The 26,305-nt window shown below is 41.6% G+C and overlaps 2 protein-coding genes across 11 annotated transcripts in view; one reads left to right on the top strand and one right to left on the bottom strand.

The window, feature by feature from the left end:
• The window catches only part of NEK6 (NIMA related kinase 6), a 984,684-nt gene that overhangs the window by 292,572 nt on the left and 665,807 nt on the right, over positions 1-26,305 (top strand). The window lies entirely within an intron of this gene.
• The window catches only part of DENND1A (DENN domain containing 1A), a 547,088-nt gene that overhangs the window by 288,241 nt on the left and 232,542 nt on the right, over positions 1-26,305 (bottom strand). For all 10 annotated transcript variants that reach the window (XM_050760580.1, XM_050760581.1, XM_050760572.1 and 7 more), the window contains 2 exons: positions 6,181-6,250; positions 748-828 (listed from right to left, as the gene is read on the bottom strand). In XM_050760580.1, the coding sequence (XP_050616537.1) occupies positions 748-828; positions 6,181-6,250 (151 nt within the window). The remainder of the gene's footprint in view (positions 1-747; positions 829-6,180; positions 6,251-26,305) is intronic.

Genomic DNA, 26,305 nt, shown 5'->3' with positions numbered 1-26,305 from the left:
TAGGATGGAAATCTCCCAATTGGTATTTCAGAGCACAGTGCAGAACATGTAGTAGCAGCATATATTTATAGGCATTCAAAGAAACTATTACTGTAGGCCAGGAACAACACTAAGCACTCTCCCTCTCTGTCCTCAAGGGACACACAGTCCAGTGAGGGGGATAGGAAAAGGATGCATGCCAATAGGGTGTAACTAAGTACCACAAAGTATGCAAGATGCTTGGGGCGAAGGAGGTAAACTTGGAAAAACCTATGAAGTATCAAGGGAGGATTTCTCTGGAAATAAAATCAGAGTTGAGTTCTGAAGGATGAATATGTGTTACCCTGGCAAACAGGGGAGAGGAAATGTTGAAAGCTGAGGGTGCAGGATGGGCTTCAGCAAAGGGACACGCACAGCAGTGCTGCAGGGCAAGGGTGATACAGGGAGACTGGGACAGGGAACTGAAGAAGCAGGCGGAGCCAGGTATCCTATTTCAGCCCAGCATCTGTGATCCAAGAGATGCTGGTGATGGCATGATGGCTACAGAGGAGCCTAGGGACATTTAGGACGTGTCTGTTTCTTATAGAATCTCAGAGAAAGGAAGAAATTCAGCTCCCTGGCCTATCTTGAGCTCAGAGGTATCAGAGTATTTGGGGGTAGGGGTAGGGTAGGTAAAGGTGACAAAATACAATCCTGTTCAGCTACTTCCTTCTTACTGTCAATAATGAAATGGGTTCTCAGTGATGGCTAATACTCTGCCCCACTTACCACGCTGAGATGAACAGACACTCCTGGGTCAGGGATGGGAAGTTTGTGCAGAGTTTCAAGAAGCTCATTCCACTGATTTTCCTGAAAGAAATAAAAGGCCTAAGTAACAAAAGCAAGGCTCAGCCCTTAGTAAGATACCTGCAGGGAGGTCTGGGCACACATGACTGAGGGGGTTGGGGAGATGCTGGCCCCAGTACAGAAATAGGTTTGATATTCACATAGGGTTTGACAAAAGACTCTGCGTATGCCTCAAACATAAGAGCCAAATAGATCCTCCTACACCAAGTTTGACATTTTCTACTCAGTGAGACACCTACCATGACCGCCTTTTATGGATCATATACCATAAGCTCTCAGCAAATCTATCCGCTAAACTCCATAGCAACAACTTTTAAATGCAAACAATCCTAGCTTACAGGGCGGGGGTGGTTGGAGAAATAACGATGACACTATAGATCTTGTCTTCATCATCATTACCCTCAATTAATTTTATTGAGTTTCACTGGGTACACATGGCAGCCTCCAATTATGGAAAGTTAGAAATGAACTAAGTACAACAGCATGCAATATAGGATGGTGGCTATGCATTCTAATTCGTGAAATTGAGCAACATAATGACATACAAAGCGATACAAATTATTTGATTGAAAATGGATTCACCTCTAAAATGCTCAAAAGAATACTGCTCACAGAATTATCCAAATGCTATTTCTCCCACCCTGTGTAATTATTTGTGCTAATATAATACTGATAAGTGTATATTTGTATCTATTTATCCTCTATTTGATCCTCCCAACTACCCACTTCAACAATGTGAAAACTGAGGCTCCAAAAGGTGAAGCAACTTGTCTCAAATCAGCCCGTTAGTAAGTTGCACAGCTATGGGGTGAAATGCAGGCTCCAGAGCCCTCCTGGCTTCACTACAGCTTTCTTTAAGTAGTGAATTTAAGGAGAGGAAAAAGAAGATGTACCCAGACTACAAGCTTGTTTCAGTCTGAGCTCTGACAAATCAAACAAGCTTCTAAGAGAGGAGAGAGATGAACGTGTGTGTATGTGCGCGCGCGCGCATGTGCTTAGTTTTGCTCTGAAACAATCTCAAACTTACTGAACAGTTGTAGAAACTGTTAAAAAAAAAAAAAACTTTATTATTTCCTGACCTATTTGAGAATAAGCTGCCAAGATTATGCTCCACCATCCACAGATACACACAAGGGCATTCTCCTAAATCACAATTAATCATTGCTGTGGTTTGAATGTATCCCCCTAAAAGTTCATGTGCTGACAATTTAATTATCATTGTAACAGTATTAAGAGGCAGGACCTTTAAGATGTGATTATGTCATGAATTAATGCCATTATTGTGAGAGTAGGCTTCTGATAAAGGATAAATTTGGCCCCTATCTTGTGTCTCTTGTCTTGAGTGCTGCATGTTATGACCCAGCAAGAAGGTCCTCACCAGATGCCAGCACCAGGCTCTTGGACTTCCCAGCCTCCAGAACTGTGAGCCAAATATATCTATTTTCTTTATAAATTACCCAGTCTGTGGTATTCTGTTATAGCAGCAGAAAACAAACTAAGAGAATCATAATAAAGAGGAAATTAACACTGAGATGCAGAATTACCACCTCATCCTCAAGTTTTGCCAACTGTGCCAATAATATCCTTGACAGCAAACAATCCACTTCAGAATCACATGTTGCAGTTAGTAGTTATAACCCTCTACTCATCCTCAGTCTGGAACAGTTCCTCAGTCTTTTCTAGATTTGTACAGCCTTGACAATGAGACCACTCATTTCGTAGAATAACTTTCAGTTGTCTAATGTTCTGTCTAATGTCTGATTTCAATATCCCTTTACTCATGATGTTTGCTTTCATCAACTGATTAATTCATTTGATATCTCTACAGTAACATTACTCTTTCTCTTTGCAGTAGATAACCATTTTGTGGATTGACACACTATGTAAATATCCCATTCCTCAAACTTTCAATGTATCCATTTACTTATTTTTATTACCATGGGCCCATGGTTTCCTGTTTTATTCAGTGTACTATAATCCTTTATTATCCTAATTCGTTTTGATGTTCAACTTGTTCCAGATATGACTAGTGGGAGTCCTCTTACTGCTTTTGTGCCCTTCTGACATGTTCCCATCATATTTTTAGCAATTCCTTACTTTTTGGCACAAAAGATATTTCAGGTTCATCTTATACTTTCCCTGCCTCAGCCCCAGAATCAGGTTATTTCTTCAATGAGTCCTGGTTTCTTTTAGTGGACAATGGTATTTAGAAACCAAGATCTGGGCACCACATGTGCTCACTGCTCCTTAGTATTGCTTATGCCAGGCCCTTTCAGTCAGTGGAGCCAGATAATATATAATACACACATGGAACCACAATAGGCACTTCACATATCTATTTATTTCTATATCCATCTTCCCATATTGAAAACCATGGGTTCATACCAATGGCTCCTATTCCAATCCAACATAGAAATTATTCTAGTTTTCTCCCTCTACATATCTGTGACATCATCCTACAAAAGTGAAAAAACTTGCCTGTATTTCTTTTTATATTTGGTTATTTGTATGGAACCACTCTTCTATTGCCATCCCTGCCTCCTTCCCTACCCAGATGCCCTCCCTCCTCTCCCCGACACAGACATCCAGGGCTGGGTCTCTACTGTCCAACCCCTCACACAAATGCCTTCCTTACCTCAGGATCCAATACACCAGCACTGGGCCACAGCTACTGCCTCCCTTCTCACATGGATTCTTCTGGATCCTATTTGAGTTCTGACATCCCATGCTGAGCCTCTACCACCATGCTCCCACACAAACATCCTTCTCTCCCTCAGGCTCCAACACCCTACTCCCTGGCTCAGATGCCCCCCTTGCCCTGTCATCCCTTCCACAAGGGTGGCCATTCAAGGTCTGATGAGCATGATGGGTCCATGGCCCAAACGGATACCCCAGTTACCCACATCTTGTTCTCCCACACCCCATGCTTAGCCATCACAATCTCTCCGTCTCTGTCTCTCTCTGCCTCTCTCTCTCACACACACACACACACAGAGAGAGAGAGAGAGAGAGAGAGAGAGAGAGAGAGAGAAAATAGAAGCCTCTCTTGCTTCCCAACCTTCCCAATGACTTTTGGATAAGAGAAGGTTTCAGCCCTGGTGCAGGAGGTAGATTCTGTTTCTTTAAATAAAAACTCTCTTCCTGTTCTAATCTGGTGACTAAAATCTTGCAAACAATTAAGCCAGTTGTAGGCAGATTTCCTATCATCTGTGTCATAATTCTTTTAACCAGAGGGGGAAAAAAAGAGTCCTGGGTTCAAGAGAAATAGATTCCAACTAAAACATGTTACTGATCTCAGCCTCTGACATCCCAAGAGGCAGAGTCCTGCTGGAGCAATGGCCCAGGGGAAAGGTTCACCAATTTCACAGGGTAATAATCCATTTCCCATATGTGTAGGTTGTACCTACCCTTTTATAATCTTTCCTGAGTCACATGTTTTAAAAAGTGTACTAAGTTCTTTGTTTGACTGAGTTTTTTCTCTTTTTTTTGGACTGGAACATATGGAGGGAAAAAAATGTGAGTCAATCTCCAATTCAAACCTGTTAGGAGCCCACATATTACACAATTCTATTTATTAAAGACACCTTTCAAACTTGAGTAAAAACTGGAATGTTTGACTAAAGGTAACTGTGAATCAGAAATCGATGAACAGACCCAAGGTGACCTCCTAACTCATTCATCAAAGAGTAATCCACTTCTTTTATGACAGAATCCCCTGACATCTAAGCTTCTTTTCACAGTGAGTGTAGTGATCAAGGAAGCCATTTCTATTAGTTATTCTTTCCACTTACTGTGACCTCCGGAATACATTTGCCAGTGAGTAAATCTGTCTCTAAAAAAATGATTTAGTCATTATACACACAATTTCCCCCTTTCCTCCAAAACGGCATTTCCCAAAGTGTGTTCCAGGAAACACTGCTATCTCAGAACGCTAAGATTTATCACAGAATTAAAGGGGATTCGGGCAAAACAAGATGGGAAGCACAGGTGACCCAGGTTTCTCCAATGCAGGACTTCGTAGAGCTTACATTAAATGAATCTTAAGGAGATGGAAATGAAACACAGCTTTCCCTCCCCTGGACCCCAGTGTGACTGAACTGGTACCCTTTTCATGGACCATTTCTCAGAACTAACACTCAAATTACTCAGAACATTCAACAGAAAAAAATTAAGGGAAATCTTTCCTTAACATTTAATAATAATGGATCACTTTAATTAAAAATCTTAGGCCATATACGAAAAGGAAAATATAAGACATTAGATATATAGACAAATATTCAACTCATTAACAATCAAAGAAATGCAATTAAAACAATGAGACTTTTTTACTTGTCAAACAATGAATTCAACAAATGGTACTGATGAGAGAGTATCATGACCTAGGCACTCTCTTACATTGCTGGTAAAGGGTATCCTTTAAGAAAACAGCAGAATTCTTTTGCAAAGCAGTTTGGCAAATGTTTTAAAAATGTCTATGTCCACTGACCTTACAATGGCCCATCTGGGATTCTCCTTTTAAGGAAACAATCCAAAATGAAGAAAATGCTTTACTCTCATAGATGCGAATGGTTACACTTCTCATAACAGTAGAAAAATCCCAAACAATTAACAATTCCCAATAATAGGAAATGCTTCAGTAAATCAAGGTACATGATAAAATGGTATGCAGCCATGAAAAATATTTATAACATTTTTAACAGTGTGGGAGGCACGCTCGTTATAATGGTATCTGAAAATGTGGGCTACAAAAATCTACATAAAGGTCCAATTGGCCTTTGACATCCATGGAAGATACCTTACCTTACCACTTCTTCCAAAAGTACAGCAAGGTACAGATGAATTTTTAATGTAATTTTCAGACCCCCACAAAAGTTATTGTAAAAGCACCACAAAGCTTTATTGAAACGGGAACTCAGGACAGCTGGGTAGGTCACTTGCCAGTTAAGTGTTTTACTTGCAAACCCCAGATTTGCAGCATGACATGAGCAATTCAAATACGTGCCTCAGCAAAATTATAATTTAATACATGTCACAAACTTTCCGGGCTGCTTGGGAATATTAGAAATTGTGAACATTAACTTTGTGAATGTTAAGGGTCTCTTTATCATTTATTTAATGCAAAGAAAAACTTAAAAAAGAAAACAACCCAAAATGCTAGCAATATTTATTTTAGGGAAGAGAGTAGGGGCAAATTAAAAGTGATTTTCTTTTCCTTCCTATTATTTTCTGAATTTCCCAAACTTTCTATAATGGGCATGCATCACTTTTTTGGTAAAATATAAGGCATGTTTTACTTTTTCATCATAAAAATTAAAGCTTATTTGTTAAAAAGAATTATTTTAAAAAGGCAAATACCTGTCTTTTTGTCGTATAATCTGCTAGGATGTTAAGCAGCTTATAAAATACCTCGAACCAGGGGAGATAGCTGGAGGAAGAAGAGGAAACACATGACATATTAGTATGCAGGTCAAAAACTTTATCCAGGATCTAATTCAAGACTAATACATTTCAGTTTTGCTCTACATCCTGAAGAGTCCTCCTGTCACAGACTGGTGGAAACACAGACTGGTGAAATGCTAATTATTTCTGAGAGTTTAAAAAATTGCCTGTGTAAGGCAGAGGATTGAATGTCCATTATAAATTATTCCCATGCCTCAGAGCTAGAACAGTTCACAGAAAAGAAATTCAAAGCAGACTCCACAATCAGGCACCATCTCTGAGTAGTCTCCTGGCCTCTCCCAGCACACCCACCCTTGCCAGGAAAGCTTCTATTCAGTTTTTCATGATGGGACAGACACAGACACAGACACACACACACACACACACACACACACACACACACAGATACACACACAGCATTCCCACTGCAGGCATCTGCAAAGGGTCCCAAAGTCCCCATGAGCCCAAAGCCATCCATGTTGCTGTAACAGACATTCTGCCCATCACCCACCATCTCTTTATCCACTTCAAGATGAGTTCCACTTCCCCATCTCTACTGCCCTCCACCAGATCCTGGCCATTGCTCCCCTTCACTCAGAGGAGCCTGGCTGCTGACCTCAGTCCTGTGGTCCACTCTGTGTGGCTTATTTTTTTGTTTGTTTGTTTTGTTTTTCTGAGATGGAGTCTCACTCTGTCGTCCAGGCTGGAGTACAGTGGCATGATCTCGGCTCACTGCAACCCCTGCCTCCCAGGTTCAAGTGATTCTCCTGCCTCAGCCTCCCAAGTAGCTGGGACTACAGGTGTGCACCACCATGCCTGGATAATTTTTGTATTTTTAGTAGAGATGGGGTTTCACTATACTGGCCAGGCTGATCTCGAACTCCTGACCTCAGGTGATCTGCCTGCCTCGGCCTCCCAAACTGCTGGGATTATAGGTGTGAGCCACCTGGCCATGGCTCTTAGAATGGTTTTTCTAAGATGCAAATCTCCATCACACATTGTACTTAACTCCTGCAATGATGCCCATCACTCCAGGATCCAGTCCATATTTGTTAGGATGGACTTTTGGGGCTCTTCACTGCCAGGCCCTTGCCCACTTCTCCGGCTCTCCTCTCTCTACTTCCCCATAGATATATGCTCCCCTCACTCCTGTCACTCCGGGAACATCCTGGCATCTTTGAGACTGCCTGGGCTTACATGCACTGGGCCCTTTTCTCCCCAACCTCTGTGGTCTAGTCTAGCTGATTTCTACTCATCCTCCTAACAGTCCCCCACCCCCTCCCCATCCCCACTTCATGTGCCCTAATTCTCTCTTTTCTGTGCTACCCTGTCATGAGAATGCTGCTGTCAGAACATTCCCCACACGATGCAGTTCTCAATGGCATGTCTGTTTTCTCAACAGACCACATGCAAACAGAGAGGAAGAGGCCTATCTTTCTTCACTTTGTCTTTCCAGTGCCAAGAACGGCACCTGGCACACCGTCAGTGCTCAGCGTTTACTGAGCAAATAAAACCAGACAAAGACTGACAGCAAGGGCGCATGCATCCTATGGAATTGTTGAAAAGTATCCACACCCCCAAGCAGTTTTGCCACTTACTTTCAATGGCTTTGTTCTCTATAAGGAAATTTTCCGAAGCTACATCTAACAGCAAGCGAGAAGAAGGTCGTACCAAGCGCTTGCCGTCCTGGTCATGTCTGCCCTGCTGCGCTAACAGAGTCCATTATCGACAGAGATGGACACGAGGTAGCGCACAGATGTGATATCCTGCCAGGGAGAGGGGAATCAGCACCCTGTACAGATTACCGGCTGCGCCACTGAGGGTAATAAATGAAGTGAGAGGCAACAAAGAGAACAGATAAAGTGCACAGTCCTCTGTCAGTAACGTCTGTCTAAAGCCAGCACATGCTACTGTAAAATTTAAGTAGCTTATCAAAATATACTGATAAGCAACTTAACTTTTCACTTCTATGACAGTATTATCACTTATGTTAATATGTTTCAGTCAGCCCTGGCAGCTGCATATTGACTATTACACAGCAAATGACTGCTGCCACTTTGCACAGCATTTACTTTGGCAGTGTAATGTAAACATTCAAGAGGGATTAGGGAGCAGATAAGTTTCTCCTTTCCTATTCTGTTAAATAAACCTCGGCTGAGTTAAAAGCCATTATAGTATGAACAAGAAATCCCCTCAGAAGAAAACTCTTGCACAGATTAGATGACTCTTAGTAAACAAATTCGACCAAGGATTACAAATTTTTTTTTCCTGAAAGCAAAATACCACTAGTTAAACCCAGCCACTGGAAATTTAGGAAATTAAATTTTTTTTTCCTGAAAGCAAAATACCACTAGTTAAATCCAGAAAGTCAGGAGGGAGGGGGGAAAAGGCAAGAAGGGGAAATAGATTCTTGCAAGAAAATTGTGACTTCAAGTAAACAAGAGAAAAACTGAATCATTTTAGAAATATTTGGGGATGTGATATGGGGCAGGCTGGGTGCTCTGACAGTTTAGGACTACAGTATCCATCGAAGTAGTTTTGGATGACTAGGTTCAACTGATCAATGTGGCTTGGGCACAGAAGCTCCAGCCTCCACGTTGTCACCTGTTTTGAGGATGAAGGAGATGAAGTGGGAAGGAGTTCCTAGCCCACTATAGACGGCACCCTGGTTCTCGTACTCAGCCTCAGCCTTACCAAATCAATTCTTTTTGGCTAGGCTAAGCAGAACCACTAGCCACAAGAAGTGTTGCAGTTATCCTGGAAATCAGCCATTTCTTTCTCCCTTTGGCCTGACTGGACACAACTGTTCCCCACATGTTGTCCCCTGTGCACTGACAGATGAGTATCTAGTGATGGCAGTGTTAAGGTTTTGAAACCAAAACCCAGCTGTCTTCTTCTTCAAAGGGCCCCTGTTTTCCCCTGTTGAGAGGCCAGGGTTCACAGCAGAGCTCTATCCAGCGGCGTTTCCTGTCCTGCTTCATTAGAGCCGCCACAACAGCTTGCGCGGTCTGCCAGGCTGCAGGTGAGGCTGCAGGGACCCTGCACTCCAGTCTGCGTGTGTCTGTCATCGTTGAATAAACAATCCTTCCCAGTCCAAAGACAGAAACAAACACCCTAGTACACTGCACCACCTTGGACATCTAATGGGGTGCGACCATCTGTGGTCCGCCTCTGCCTGCTGCCTTTGTGTGATGGCTTGAGTCCCCACTGCAGAGGGCTCTGTCCCAGGCTGTGGCACAAAGGGTCCTGCACTCAAGAAAGCTATGGTCCTCATCAGAAAGAGACACACCCACAACAGAGTAACAGTTTGGGTGGAAGGAGCTGGAAGCCTTTCCCAAGTGCTTTACTTAGTTTAGGTTTTTGGACTGATGTAGAAGATGATCATGGAGCATCATCATGACCCAATCAGAAGACAGACAAGCAAAAGGGAACAGCCTGTTCCCGAAGCACCTGCCTGGATCCAGGCTTCTCTCCCTTCTCACCCACTGTGGTTCAGGTAACTCTGTCCCAGGCTCTGCCCTCACTCCCAGGCCTGAGAGTCAAATGGAGAGGCTTGTGTTTCACGTGAGGTTTTAAAGTTTTAAACTTGAGAAGTTTCCTCCACCCACTGCCTTCCCAAACTAGAGTCCCACCGGCCCTTGTAAGGAGGGCAAGGGCAGGTTCTAAAGACAGCAGTTATGGCAGCAACAGCCCATAGTCAAAATCACCCTGAAAAAGTCCTTAAATTACCCTCCAAATATGGCAGACATGGTCTGTGTAAACACAAAGCAGTTACCTGAGTTGTGGGGTCAAGCTGAATGACAGCATCCTGCATCTAAATCTGTCGACCAGGTGAGCTGCTGGCTCTTGAGCTGAACTGAGAGCAGAGGAATCCCTTTTCTAATCTCACTCCACTTGGGATAATAATCACTCCAACTGGTGAGTTTGTGTACACATGGATGACTGGCCTTGTGTAAGTTCAGCGTGAATATAAAGGGATTCCACTTCTTTAAGTATTAAAACAGAAAACCATTAAAAACTTTTAAGAGCTCTCTGACTCCTCTTTCTACTAGTTCAGTTCAAAGCCACGAGATGGGACCAGGCAGGGTAGGTATGGAAGAGAGCAGGGGGCAGGGATAGTAGGAGAGGCTGACCAAGTTGAGGAAGGTAGCAACCACCTGGGAGAATGCTGGTCCACAGCAGGACGTCAGACTCAGGTGAGGAGAGGAGGTTGCCTTCCCGGAGGGGCAACCTGGTGTTAGAGTCCAAGTGGGAGGAGAAGGGTGTCCCACTGAGGGGTGATCCGGCATGGTGTGCTGGGGCCTAAGCAGAGTGAGAGGCCTGGTAAGGGAAAGTCAGTGTCCGAGCAGAATGTGGAGGGAGTCTCCATGGGGGAGGCCTGACTTGGAGTTTCATGACTCAAGGGGGCAATGAGGGGTTAGGCCTGGCATGGGATAAAGCATCTATGTAGAGCGGAGGGACTGACCAGCAATGGTATTAGAACCCAGAAGAGTATAAAGAGCATCTGGAAGGCAGTTTGATGTGGGATGTCAGAGCCTGAGGGGTGAGGGGGCTTCCACAAAAGGGGCGGGGGCCGGCGAGGCAGAGTCCATGTGGTTGAGAATGCTGTCCATGATAGGAAGGGGCAGCAGCAGCTCTGCCTGAGGTGCCACAGTCCAAACAGTAGCACATGCTACTGTAAAAACAGCGTGAGGAGGGTGGCACTGTGTGGAAAGGGGGCTGCAGCAGAGGACTGGTTACAAATGGGGAACAGATCAAGACTGACCAAGCAGGTAAATATATAACGGGAAGCAGGTGTCTTACTATCAGAAGAGAGTTACAAATCCAGTTAGGGAAAGAATGGGAATGAACCCCATGGGTTCATACTGGAACTGAATGTAACTATGGGGAATCATGATGTTCTGCAGACAGGTGGTGAAGTAGAGACTGATAAAATAAATAGAAATAGAAATCTATGTACATACATATATTTTCTAGTTTTAGCCACTGAGAAGGCCTGGAAGCAGAGATATCCCAATTATAATGAGCACACTTAGTGCCCAGATGTTAGTTTTTAAATACTATTCTCCAGTAATAGGAACCTGGGCTCTTTGGGAAAAAAAATGTCTGATTCTAGGGCTGAGGCTTGGAAATGCTGTGTTGGGTTAGGAAAAAAAAAAAAAATAGCAGTGCTCAACACATGATCAGGACATATCAACAGGACACAAAAGTCGGTGAGGAGGGGATCCCACTGACAAAATCTGCATGACAGGCAGAAGAAAGCGCATGAGCAATGGCTTTAGAACCAGGTGAGAAGTAATTCTTCCCCCTCATCTTGACCTCAGCAGAGCTCAGTGGATTTCAGCCTTATCAGAATCAGCGTCTACTGTGCTATCCTAAAAACAAAATCTTAATGTAATCTAGTCATTCACAAAACCAAAATAATGCTCTGGCTCTCCTATAAAAGAGAAATCAAAATAAAAGTAATTTACAATAAAATTTTAGGATGTAACACTCAGGCACCATTAGAATAGATGATACAATGAAGCAGTGCCTCCCTGGGGAAGACTTGTGGCAGAGCTGCTTCTGTTCATGTCGGGACTGATGAGTTTAAGAAAAGTAACATGACACAGGGTCTTTCAGGGTTTTCCTGGTGACTTTCTACTGTCTGAGGAGCTCCTGATACTCTATCTTGGATACTTGAGGAGAGGTATCCCTTTCTTTCTGTCAGCAGATTTTGCCAACATGTATCCAATGGCAAAGCATCCCTTGGTTAAGACTGTTCGGCACTCAGTATTTAAAGCCTCCCTATCAAAAAAAAAAAAAAAAAAATCAATCTCTTCCCCCAATGTTAAAAAGCAGAGCAGCATGGCATATGCTGGGGAGGACACAGGCTTGAGACTGGTAACCCCCAGTTTGAATCTCAGTTCTGTTCCTTTCTAGATGTTTCACCTCGGGAAAGCAGTCTTCCCAAAACTCAGTTTCCTCCTCTATGAAAAGATATGCACCACCTGCTAATGTACCCGATGGACATGAGAGCCACCAATCCAGAACACTCTTCCTGTCCCTCCCTGCCTGACCACCTTGGCAGTCTCAGCTTTGGGAAGCTCTCTTTGATTCCTGGTGTCTGGATCAGAGGCTCCTCCAGCATTCTACAGGAATTCCTCATACCGTGCAGTCAACCAGAATGGGCAGGAAAACAGAAGCTGTTACAAGAGGAAAATACTCACCAACAATGTGACTGCTTCAGACAACACGACCCTTCTCCACCCTTCCAGTTTCCAGACAATACGTCCCCTTCTCCACCCTTCCAGTTTCACCTAGCATCTATCCCTGCTCCTCTGTCTGTATCCTCTCTGTCTATAATAAAATGCAAATTTGCTATAAAGTAAAACTATAACTCTTGCAAAGGAGACTGGATTCTACGAAGCCCATGTTGGACATGCTGGATACCTGCTCAGAGTTGAGGCAAAGTCACCGACAAATGAAGACCTGGCTGTATTAGACCACTTAACAAGACATAAAGAGAAAAATCAAGAAAAACAAGGATAGTAACACAACAGTCACATCAAAAGAAAATGATTTCAATATCAAAGGATAAAAGAGACCTTTGGGAAACTGAAGTCCTCAAATACTTTAGGAAAAAATGACTCCTTTTATGATTATGCTGTGAAAGTCAACTATGAAGTGTTATTAAGTCAGAAAAGTTATAACCTCCTCTCCTGCACAATACTTGATGCATCATTCTTTGTAAGAATTAATGCATTGTTGGAATTCAGAGACAAAGTTTGTTGAGGTAAATTTATACTTTTTTACACTTTTTCTAGATAAAATCCTAACCTTTTCCTCATTTTTACTGTGAACTTTTGGTCCCCAATTAAATAGATGCATTTTATTCCCAGAATATGAAGACCTCCTGGGCTTACTCTACATTAAAACTCCCCATTGTTTGTAATACATGCTTGTTTGTCTGTCTTCTCCATTGGTCTCAACTCCATGAGAGCAAGGATGGTGACTGTGTATTGACTGTTTAACCCCTAATTATTCCTGGCACATGTGAGACATTCAATAAATCGTAGCTTCCCTTGACAGACATAACTCATCTCTATAGGTTCTATTAAGGCCATTAATTACCACTAGAGCTATAGAGTAACAGTCAACCAACTCTAGTTGGGAGGTGGGGATCCAAATTGAGCAGGCAGCATTTGGGTTTGGAAAATGACCCAGTTTTTAAAAAACAATTCCTGCCAATGTCCTGCTGGAGTCTGGGATAAATAATGAGTATAGAGCAAGTGATTATTCAAAGTAGATCAAGGAATACTTACAAACAAGATTTCTTGCCCCTTGCCCATCCCCCAACACAAGTAAACCCCACCATCTACTCTTTTTGTTCCCACTTCAATTGCTATAGAAAAACTTCACAAAACCAGGCTGATTACAATCATCTGAAAACCTAATTTTTCAAGCACATGTAAACCCCTAAAATTGTTCAAGAATCCTCTAATCTGTAGTGCAACAAGCCTCCTGTTACCCACCTCCTCCAGTCTGCTCCAAACATTTTTCCTCTTCTGTCCCTCTCTTCAGAAGATACTCTTCTCTCCAAACTCACCAAAGAGAAGAGCTTTCACATGAGCTCTCCCACTCCTATACTTCTCATTCCTTCCCCTCTCCCTCCTAACTCGAGGTGGGAAGGAGGAAAGACCCTAGAGCCCAACTGCACTGCCTTCTATAAGACATATCTTCTCCCCTATTACACTCCGTCAACAAGCATTCCCACCTTTAAGTGCAACAGATATCACTCATGTGGGCTGGTCTATGATTCTCAAACCACAACCTTAGCACCAAAGTTATATGTGGTTCCTCCCTAAGGAAGAAGCACACCTCACCTTCCTGAGATAACCACATTTAGCTTCAATGAACATTTCTACAGAATTTAAAACTGAGAAGATGTTTCCAGTCCAAAATGATGTTTCTAAATCAATCATTTCTCAAATGTTCCATCAATGGCATCTACCCACAAATCTTCCCATCCTTATTAAGACCCACCAGTATATGCCTGGCCCTCTGCTAGGTACATGGGGGAATGAGGCCCATGTCTCAGTATCTGGGGAGCTCACAGTCTAAAGAGGGAGGGCAGCAGACACACTGGCAGTTAATGTCTGCAGCACTGGGTCAGTGCTCAGATAGAGGTTCACAAAGGGAACAGAGAAGAGGTTCTGGAAAGTCTTCCAAGAGGAAGTGACACCTCACTGATCAACTTTACACTGACTGCAAAGTCAGGAGACACACCTGGGTTTGAGTACCAGCTCTGTTACTTACTGGCTGTGGCCTGAGCCATGTTCTTCCTTCCCTATATGTGAAATGGGGATATAATATCTACCCTCACGTGGTTCTTTTGAGGCTGAAACATATGTAAACACACTATCACAGTGCCTGGAACTGCGCACGATTTGTTTCACCCTGATAATACCATACTCTTTGATAACATCAAAAGTCAAAGGAACCTCAATAAGAGAAAAGCAATCCTCTTTGGGAGCTCTAAGCCAGTCTCACCCAGTCTGGGCATTCTGCTTTGCTCACAGCAGCTAATCTCAAACTGTAAATTGATTATGATATTTAGTTAAGCTCAAGAATCTCTGATTTATGTCCATAATTAACATCCCATTGTGATACCTATTATATCTATGCAGGAAAATATATTGTATGTACTGAATGAGTAAAAATATTAATCTGCATTATGAAAAAACACCAAAAACTCCCATAAAACATCTGTGCTTATATAAATCTACCCAAACATACCCTTGGATTTGATTTTGGAAACAAGGCTCTTTTCTTTCTTGATGGGTATTCAATAATTGTTGCTTTTAGGGAGTGGATTTGTCATCATCTTTTCTATGACAGTATTACTTTGATTGAAGGAGATTGCTCAGGAGGAAAGCACAGAGGCACTTTTTTGTTATCACCGGTAAAGTGTTGGTAACATGAGATCTTTGGAATAATGGCACCTGCACTGACAATTCAGTGTAATTCTCGATATTTTCCATTGAGCCCAGGCAGGGTGAGCACATAGGCCTTTCATCATTTTCCTAAGAGAGTTTATGAAGCTGCCTACTCCTGTATTCACACACCTGCAAGACTTTCCCCATTCAGAGTATCTTATTTTATGGTTTAAATTACTACTGTAATATAAGGTAATGGGTTAGTGAGGTTCTAACTAAGGCCCACCCTACTGGAGCTTTCAAAGCCGGGGAAATACACTGTCTCTACTGGGAAAAAAAAAAAAAAAACACACAACAAAAGGAAGAAATGGCTACACGAGGAGCCCTGTCCTACTTGCAGTAATAAACAACAACAACAAAAAATCAATGATCCCAGTCAGATGCCATTTGATATTCATCTCATTTTAGGGCTGGGGAGGAGAAGCTAATGCAGTAAAGGGGGAAACTATGTATCAAGTGTTAGGTGCTTTGAAGTATTACTCTTCATAACTCTGTGAGATGAATTATCCCATTTTACAGATGAGAAAATTGAGTCTTAGAGAAGTGAAGTCATTTCCCTAAGATGACACAGCTACTAAAACCACAGATCAGACACAAAACCAGTCCAGCATGATTTCTAAGTCTGACCTGCTCTCAACAATACAATAGTTGTATGATCACGCACAATGATCAATCCTGAGATTAGGATATAAAATTCTTACCTTGTGGTTCTCACTGTAGTGCTTGATAAGATAAAGGAAAGCTCGCCTCCAAAAGCCCCTCAGCTCCAAGTGTTCTGAGCAATCTAACTCTGGCTGCCTCCCAACAATTCAGCGTGTTTTCTTACTTTGCCAGCTCCAGGGACACTAGTCATGTGTCAGCTCTTTATTGCTTCAGGAATTAGTGTACATGTTATATTCAGAAACACAAATATAAATAGCTCAATTTAAAATGTTTTAATCAAACACGGCAGAAGAGTATTTTAAGTTTCCAGTGTTTCGTGTCAAGCCCCAGTGCCTCTGCTATACCCTAAATGCATATTTTTAAGAACTTTTTCTAGAAAAACTATGGCCTATGTCTTAGATTCTTAAACAGACTGTGTTGCCTTTTTTAATTTAAAGTATAAAGCTTTAAATGTATGCTTATGGTGACAATTAAGGAAATGCTAGATTAGACAGGGCATCAGCTTTCCACAAATAGTACTCATTTAAGTTCATTTCCACCCCAGATCTCTGCTTGAATGTTATATCATTCAATCGCAAATCTCTCTATAAAAGTGTCTGGCTGTCTCTTAAACCCATTTACGCTCTATGCTTCAATGCCTTTCCTTGGCAACTTTTTCCATATGCTTAACTTCTTTCAGGGAAGCAGTTCTGTCTCAATTCACAGAACAGCACACCAATCAACACAAGTAGGCAGGCAGGTAAAGAAAGGAAGAAGGAGAGACGGGCACACAGATAAAGTAGGATATGAATGAAGCTTGTCCAATAAAAGTAATGTTTTAGGAGGCAGAGTTTTAGGCCAAAATAAAATGAACCTCGCACCTACCCCCAAGCAATCAGAGAGCTCTGAACTTGAATTTATAACCCAAACACTCTGTACCATATGCAACTTGAGACACACAACTGGTGGCACTACTGAGGATTTATGACTTATGACTTGTTCATATTTAATTTGTAACCAAACACTTCCCCTTCCTCTTAGCTACCTTAGAACTCTTGATTAACTCTTGTTTTCACAGGTCAGAGGTTAAATAAAGGAAGGGAAGCATTCTGGGTGAGATTGCCCAGAGCACCACATCCAAGAATGACCCTGTGCAAGGAACATTAAAATAAGCGATAAGGCCCGAGATTGTTCCAGACAGCTGATGTTCAAAGCCTCCTTCGGGTAGAAAGCAGAACCTTTCAACTAGAGAGCTGGCAACAAAGACAGACCGGAAACTGGCCTGCTCTCAAGTTACCTTAAGTGACGAAGCAACTCTTTCACCAAGAAGTTTTTCCCAAAATGTTTTTGAAAATGAAACCAAGGGGTTTGAGAGACAGTAAAGCAAGAATTCGTACAAGAGAAGCAGCCCTTCTTCCTTCACTCTGCCATGGGATTCTCTCTGGCCCACCAGATTTCCTTTTCTGAGGAAAATCTTCACGGCTATCTAATTTTGCAGCAGACCTGGGTCAGGCTGAGGGAAGCAGTATTCTTTGTACACAATTAATCACATGGAAGCCCAGCAACCCTGAAGAAGACTGAATCTATTCAATGACAACTACAAGGTCCACCTAGGTCCAAGCACATTGACTGCTGTGCACCAAACCAATCAAAGTATTAGAAGTAGAGTGGTAAATATTTTAATAGTAGTAGAGACCACTATTTATTTAGGAATTACCAAATGCCAGGAGCTTTACATGCCTTTGCTTATTTACTCACTGTAATTTTAAGTAGGGTACCATCATATCCCCAGATACCGAATGGCAAAACTGATGCACAGAAAAGCTAAGTAACTTGCTCACAGTCACACAAAGTAGATCAGGGTCAAATCCAGTTGTGTGACTTCCTATACTAGTATGTACTTTTCTGAAAAAAATCCCTGGGAATGGTTTCAGTAAAGTATATGTTACACAGTGATTATACTTTACATTTGATTAGGTGTTGTCAAAATGAGATAATAATTAAGCTCATTTGTTTTATAGACAGCATTCACTCACTCATTCATTGCCTAATATGTGTAAGTCAGGCACTAAGTAGAGAGTCAAATATGGCATAACTTCCACTAAAGTTGGTCCCTGGTTTAGATTTGTGTGAGAAGTCATCATGGCATTAGGAATGATCTGATAGAGGCAACAAGTGCAGAGCTTGGAAAATGTGATAAGTAATGGTTGGGCCACCCTGAAAAGAGGTATGATGCGCATTCCTTCTGCACCCAAACCAGACAGCAGCCACAGCATGAAATAGGCAGGTTTCCCAAATGAGCCTTTCAACAGATCAGAGGGCCCCAAACACGAGCAGGCTGAAGAGCTGGGAATCCACGACAAGGTACCCAAAGCTACAACATAAAATGCCACTGGTCACTCTGTTGAGACGCTGATGGACTCTTACCCTCAGTCACTCCTGATTTTTAAAATAACCTTTGTACAGATGGCACTGCTTTATTATAAGCCAAGAGAAGCAGTCCATAATGTTACAAAAGCCTAAATTTGTTGTTTAAAAAACTCCCTCAAAATATGGCTGTATTTATAATTTTCAAAACAGAAATCCTAAAAACTAAATTTTAGAGAAAAGATGCTCAGTCAGCAAATCTCCTGGCAGAAATATGTTTCTCTGATGTAAATAGGTTTCTCTGATGTGAATTCTTTTTTGTTTTTTTCTGAGACAGAGTCTTGCTCTGTCACCTAGGCTGGAGTACAGTGGCATGATCTCAGCTCACTACAACCTCCACCTTCCAGCTTCAAGCGATCCTCCCGCCTTAGCCTCCAGAGTAGCTGGAATTACAGGCACATGCCACCATGCCCGGCTAAATTTTGTATTTTTAGTAAAGACGGGGTTTCATCATGTTGGCCAGACTGGTCTTGAACTTTTGATCTCAAGTGATCCACCTGCCTCAGCCTCCCAAAGTGCTGGGATTAAAGGAGTGAGCCACTGCACCTGGCCTTTGATGTAAATTCATAAACTCACATAGGATTGAATGAATGCAGGAAAGTTGCCTTTTAATGAGTTACTACAAAAAGCAGAAAATTAAAACGAAGGCCAGAAAAATGTACGTATGAATCATTTTTACTATGTTTCTATCGGCATTAAATATTGTGACAATTTTTTTGGTAATATATTTTAAATGGTAGTTCTTTTATTACTTATAATAGCACAACACACACATGCACACACACACACACATACTTCTCTAAACATGTGCTAAGAGAATGGTTAGATAGAATATAGCAAATCCAGGCAACAGAAAATTATATTTTAGATTATTTTTAATCATATGGGAAAATGTCCACAAAATAATATGGATCGAAAAGAATGGCTGGGTGTGGTGGCTCATGCCTATAAACCTAGCATTTTCAGAGGCCGAGGCAGGCGGGTCACTTGAGCCCAGGAGTTCAAGACCAGCCTGGGCAACATGGGGAAACCCTGTCTCCACAAAAAATACAAAAATTAGCTGGGTGTGGTGGTGCCTGCCTGTAGTCACTGTAGTCCTGTATGCCTTGGCTGCTCAGGAGGCTGAGGTGGGAGAATGGCTTAAGTCCAAGAGGTAGAGATTCCAGTGAGCCAAGATTGTGCCACTGTACTCCGGCCTGAGTGAGAGAGCAAGAGTCTATACCAAAAAAGAAAAGGAAAAGGAAAAGGGAAAGGGAAAGCGAAAAGGGGAAGGGAGGGAGTGAGGAAGGGAAGAAAAGGAGGGAAGAAGGGAGGGAGGAAGGAAGGGAAGAAAAGGAGGGAAGAAGGGAGGGAGGGAGGGAGGAAGAAAAGGAGGGAGGGAGGAAGAAAAGGAGGGCGGGAAGAAGAAAAGGAGGTGAGGGGAAAGAAAAAAAAAACACGGGGTATACACCACTATGTGTCATATGCAATCATATATGCTCCTAGAAAGACCAGAAGAAAAGATAAATAGTGGTTTTGCTCAATTATGGGATTGTATACAATCTTTTTCTTCTGCATTCTTTTCTATGTCTTCTACAGTTTATGTATTGAGCATGCAGTGCCTTAAAATTTAAGAAAACAAGTTGCCTGTTAAATACTGTTACTCATAATTGAAAATAGTTGAAAGCAACCTAAATGTATAATAATAGAATGATTACAATCTATTATGAACCATCAAAATGATGGAATATTATATATTCATTAAAATCAGACTATAGAAGAATACTTAACATGGAAAAACATTTACAATATATTTAGATATAAAAGCAGGCTCTATAATATACACAAATAATTTTTTCATTTTAATTTTTGTGTTTTCCTATATTCTCCAAACTTTCTAGTCTACATGTATTATTTTGTTAACTCTTAATAAAACCATCCCCCCTCCTTTTCTTTCTTTAAAAAAACAAACAAACAGCCACAGGTATGATTCCCCGCTGCCTACCAACTTCCAAGTGGTCTTGCCAAAGGGCTAGGGAGGTGGACTGGTCAGGGAGAATAGAATGAAGAGACAACAGCCTTCCTACTTCTGTGAGTGAGCTTAATAACTGTGATGACCCAGTTCCAAAACAGGCTCTCTCGATGCAGCGGAAGTTTGTACTCTTTAACAAACTGGTCACACCAGAGCCTCATGCTCTTCCTCCTGCACCATGCTTATCATGGATCTCAGTTCCAGGGCAAGGGTGGTGAGCTAATAACGTTTTCAGTGATCTTTCCTTAATGTGGGTACAGTCAGCCTCAATAAACCCTGGCAGGCTCAGGAAGAAAGCCTTATCTAGGGTCACTCTTAGTTGAGAGGGAATAAACGGGGGGTCAGAATCTATTTTTTCCCTGTTAGATTTTCAGGCCAAATCTGCAAGGCTGGATCATTCATACAACCATTTAGTAAGCATAGATGTAATACCAGCCCTGTCCTAGACAGCTAGGATAAATAAATGAACAAGACATGGTGCTGTCTGTCCTCAAGGAACTCTAAGTCTCTTGGGGAAGAGACCTGCAAATGATGGATCACGATGCTACCTGATGACGCTTCTACACATGTGGGCAAATGGCTGTGGCAGCACTGAGGAAGGGCATCTCCACTAGACTGCAGTATAGGCGAAGTGAGGAAGAGGAACTGGATGAAACAGAAGCACATTCCGTCTAGAGGAAACCAAAAATTACAGAGGCAAAGAAACAAAGAATTACAAATGGCTCGGGGTGGCTGGATCCCAGAGTAAGGGTAGAGCAGGGTGTTTCTTTGCGTGATTTTTTTTTTCTTTTGGAGAGTGGGGATGGGTGGAGAAAGGATCTTTGGCAATAGTAAAGATGAAACTACAGCAGTCCAAAGAGCCCGGCTTGTAAGAAATTTACATGCTTGACCATGGAGTTTAACTCTTTTCCTGAAATCAAAGAAGGGTTTTAAGCAGTGGACAGATCTTGATGGGTTTTGTCTTTGTAAAAAGACCACTTTAGAAGGAGGATAGTCTGGAACCAGATAAACTCAACAATTTTAAGACCAATGTGGCTGGTGAAAGTCCTCAAGGAAGAAGGAAGTTCCAAAAATGAGGGCCTCCATCAGTGCTTTTTTACTTACTGAATAAAATTTTTAAAACAGATTCGACTCTGAGAGAAGAGAGCTAACAAAGGAGCTCCTGTCATATAGAAGATTGACCTGAACTTGTTAGGCAGAGGGTTGCCTGCTTCCTTCAGAAGCAGTGTCCATTGTGAGACATGGCAGGAGAGGAGGGGAGCTGGACCATCCAGAGCAGCAGCGCGGTCCTCCCACTGACAAGCAGGCTCCCCCGAGAGATGTTCCTTCATCTCACCAAGGATACTTTCCTCCGCAAAAGGGCAACACTTCCTGTTTACCTAACAAGGTGGTGGTATGGAACAAATTAAGCAAAATAACACAAAGTACCTAACACAGTTCACAAAACAAACCAGAGACTCAAAAATAGGTAGCTTTGTTATGATTGTTAGGTAGATGTCTACTCTCTTAGGAGAAAGAATGGTTCTCAACCACATTTTGAATGATTTTAAAATGTTGAGTGCCACAAGCACACAGATATTCTTTCCAATTACTTTTAAGATTGTGTCAATCACAAAAGAGTGGGCTGGGCCAATAGGGATTTCTAAAATTAATATTTATTCACTTAACCCAAGATAAAGATTTCATTTCAAAGACAGAATGAAAGCAAATTAAAAAAAAGATGGGGATGATAAATATGTCACTAGTACTTTTTCAATCATTCCTCAATGAATGACTCTTTCCGAGCTAACACTACAAGTAATTCCTTGTGCTTTCCTGACTGAAGGAACAGCGTATATTATTCTTAGTTAACTAATTAAATACGGCTTAACCCTAGAAGATTTAGCATGCTATAGTGATATAAAAGATAGCAAAGCCAATAAGATTCTAGGAGCTATTATTAAACAAACATATGGATGCTAACATTTTTACCTTTCACAAATGTTTGAACTTAACTTTTATTATCACTCTAAAATAGGGCAGCTTCAGTTAATTTAAAGACCAGTTCTGTGCTCTGGGCCATTTTTAGGATGAAAATGAAAATATCTGGTACCTTAGCTCCATCAGGCATTGTTTCTATTCCTCTCCTCAACTACGCGAGATGGGTATTTTCAGCTATAAAGTACAGATGAGGAAACTGAGGCTCAGAAACATGAAGTGACTTGCTCAAGATCACCAAGCAAGTAAAGAAATGGTCAAGATTTGAAGTATGGTTTCTCTGGTTCCAAAGCTCATGATCCTTTTTCTTTTTAAAAATCAACTTTGAATTATAGTTTATATCAAATGAACTCCACCCATTCTATGTGTACATACAGATGAATTTTGGCAACTGCATACAGCTGTGTAACCACCACCCGCAATGAATCTATACAACATTTCCAGTACCCCCAAATGTTTGCTTGTGCCCCATCCAACAGAATCTCCCTTGCTGACTGTCTATTAATGTGTCATGGCTCTTAGCACACAGCACTGAGATCATCTGTTTTCCACCTGTCCTTCCCACCATCTCTCTTTTAAAAATTCACTTCTTTTAAACATGCAGTAAAAGTCACTTTTTTGACAAATGCCCACATTGGTGTAACAACCACAGATAACCAAGGTAGAGAACACGTCCATCACACCCCACTCAGCCTGCTTGTGTTGCTCCTTTGTGGTCAACCTTGCCTCCCCAAATCTCAGCCCTGGCAACCACTGATCTCTTTCCTAGTCCTGTAATTTCTCTTTTCAGAACATCACAGAAATTGAATAATACAGTACGTAGCCTTTTGAGTCTGGCTTCTATCATGATCTTTTAAGCCACACTGTATATTTTAGCTTTTTTCCCTGACTGCTGACCAATGAAGGACAAGTTTTCATGGTAATATAGTTCCATGGGCATATGCCCATGTATCACAACCCCATGGTGCTAGCTGCCACTGCACCTCAAGTGAAAGGCAGTATAGGAATGTCTTCAGTCCACCTAATGTATTAAAACAGTATATCACCCACAAGTTTCATTAGCTATATTATTATTTTTATTTACTTATTTATTTATTTTTGAGACGGAAACTCTCTCTTTCACCAGACTGGAGTGCAATGGCGCAACCTCAGCTCACTGCAACATCTGCCTCCCAGGTTCCAGCAATTCTCCTGCCTCAGCCTCCCGAGTAGTTGGGACTTCAGGTGCGCACCACCACACCCAGCTAATTTTGGTAATTTTTTTTTTTTTTTTTTTTAGTAGAAACAGGGTTTCACCATGTTGGCCAGGATGGTCTCAATCTCTCTCTTGACCTTGTGATACGTCTGCCTTGGCCTCCCAAAGTGCTGCAATTACAGGCATGAGCTACCGCACCTGGCCTAGCTATATTATTTAATACTAACTAATTATTTGTGAAACATCTCACAAGGGAGTGAAATAAAACAAGTCTGTCTATGTACGCTAGGGTTGAGAACCTCCTTATTATACCAAGCTCTCTCCTAGCTAAGAAATCATGCCCACCCCAGAGGTCTGGCCATAATACCATGAGTGGTGCCAAGGGTTTGCTCCTTGAAAAGAAAAGGTAAAACCCAAGCTCTTTGTCACCTAGCCAAACCAGGTAAGGCAAAGGAAGTGGGAGATAAGCCAGTTGCTCTAAACTGTTCAACTCTTTCCTTTTGTAGCAAAAGAAAGATGAGCTCAGAGAATATAAGGGACTTACCTAGAGCCACACATCTGCATAGCCTAAAGGACATCCCAACAAACCCAGAAGTAGATCTCTCTGTGCCCAGTGAATGGCAATCCCCCAATATTACTCTGTCCTTTCTCTTCTGCCCTATCTCCCACCAAAAATACATGGTTTCTCTTGTCTGAAGGTATAGTAGCGTAGTTGTTATTTTCAATATGTAGAATTGTCCTAAAACATCAAACTCTCAATTGGATTCCATAAGCAATTTCCAGTCTCTTACTTAACCAGGATTTGAAATGATGTCTCTTTAGCTCCAAAGCCAATGATCTTTTTGTATATTTCACATTTTGGTATCTACTCGGATACCCATTTGGCTTAGCAGCTGTGATGGTTAATACTAAGTGTCAACTTGGTTGGATTGAAGGATACAAAGTATTGATCCTGGGGGTGTCTGTCAGGGTGTTGCCAAAGAGATTAACATTTGAGTCAGTGGGCTGGGGAAGGCAGGTCCACCCTTAATCTGGTGGGCACAATCTAATCAGCTGCCAGTGAATATAAAGCAGGCAGGAAAACATGAAAAAGAGACAGAGACTGGCCTAGCCGCCCAGCCTACATCTTTCTCTTATGCTGGATTGTTTCCTGGCCTCGAATATCAGACTCCAAGTTCTCCAGTTTCAGGACTCGGACTGGCTCTCCTTGCTCTTCAGTTTGCAGACAGCCTATTGTGGGACCTTGTGATCGTGTAAGTTAATACTTAATAACTCTCTCTCTCTCTCTCTCTCTATATATATATATATATGGGGGGGGTGTGTGTGTGTGTGTATATATATGTATGTGTGTGTGTATATATATATTTGTGTGTGTATATATATCCTATTAGTATGTCCCTCTAGAGAACTCTGACTAACACAGCATTCTATAGCTCATTGATCATAAACTATTCACTGACTGTGAGGTCCTTTGCTGGGTCCTGGGGCTAACAGATTATTCTGATACAATCTCTAGTTTCAAGGAGCTCAGTGTCTAGTGGGGGATTCAGACTTATAAATCAACAAGTGTAATTACTAAGATTAATGCTATGAGATAAGTATGCACAGGCAACAACTCTCTCTCATACTAGTGTGAGTACACACCCGTGGCAGACTACCAACCCCGGCCAACGTGACAGAATTTCTTTCAGCTCTAACAGAAGCAGTTAATAATTCTAAAATTAAGTAGAAATGGTCACATTAGAAGATGCTTTATTTTATAGAAGGACAGTTGAATAAAGGTTACTAGAACACAGAATCCAGTCGTGATGCCCAAAAAAGGCAAACCGATTTTTACGAACAATTTTCTTCTTCCTTTTTCTGTTAATACAACAACAAAAAAAACTGGCACCTTTGTCTGGGTCCGGAATGTAAAATCAGGAAATAAAATGGCAACTCTTACAACTGTGAACTTCAATCAGCTCATTACAAACCCAAGAGACATATTTGAATGCATGTTGCTACATTCATTTACCTATTCTGCCAAGCTATTCAATTACATGATTTCAGATTTTGTATAAAAAAATACAGCCATGTTTCTTTCAAAAGCTGGTATTCGGAGAAAAGTGATTAGAACAGCATGCTATGATACGTTAATACAGTGGTTTCACTTAATGGACAATGGCAGTTTCTGAAATGCTGCCTGTACTTTAAATTATTGCACTTAGAATTTATGACTACAAGGTGTCTCAACTTTTTTCTTTACTGCTGTACAATACACTCCGCTGCCACTGTGAATGCAAACAAAACACATTATCAGAAGAGTTTTGTTAGCATTTGTAATCTTAAGCAAAGTTATTTTTAAAGGTGGGGAGTGGGTACAGTAGATTGTTCAAATCCTATGAACACTGAGAAGAATAAAGCATTACAACTGGGGAAAGAGGAAGAGTGGGAGAGAAAAAGCTAAAGCAAGAGAAAGTCTTAAACCAAAATTTAACATCCCTTTGGAGAGACAGGGAACAAAAGAAGAGATGGAGTTTATTCTAACCAGAAGCAGCTGTTGCTGTTCGAATTAGGAAGCATTCCTAATGAATCAGCAGTTCTTATAATAAATATACTCTCCTTTGAAATGTGAGGATTCTGCGATGAGAATTTCTTTTGATATATTTTTTACATGAACTCATTAGACAGTGAAGAGGCAGGGATAGAGCATGTTCCTTTCTAAACTACTATGGTGATCTGATCCACATCATGTCCTCTCAAGCTTAGTTGGGCTGGGCATAGGAAAATAAAGAAATAAGAACAACACAACTAAAAAGGTCTCTATTCACC

Source organism: Macaca thibetana, chromosome 15 (genome assembly GCF_024542745.1).
Source record: "Macaca thibetana thibetana isolate TM-01 chromosome 15, ASM2454274v1, whole genome shotgun sequence".
Taxonomy (NCBI): domain Eukaryota; kingdom Metazoa; phylum Chordata; class Mammalia; order Primates; family Cercopithecidae; genus Macaca; species Macaca thibetana.
Note: the sequence above shows the minus strand (reverse complement) of the source record. Positions and strands in the feature narration are given on the sequence as shown.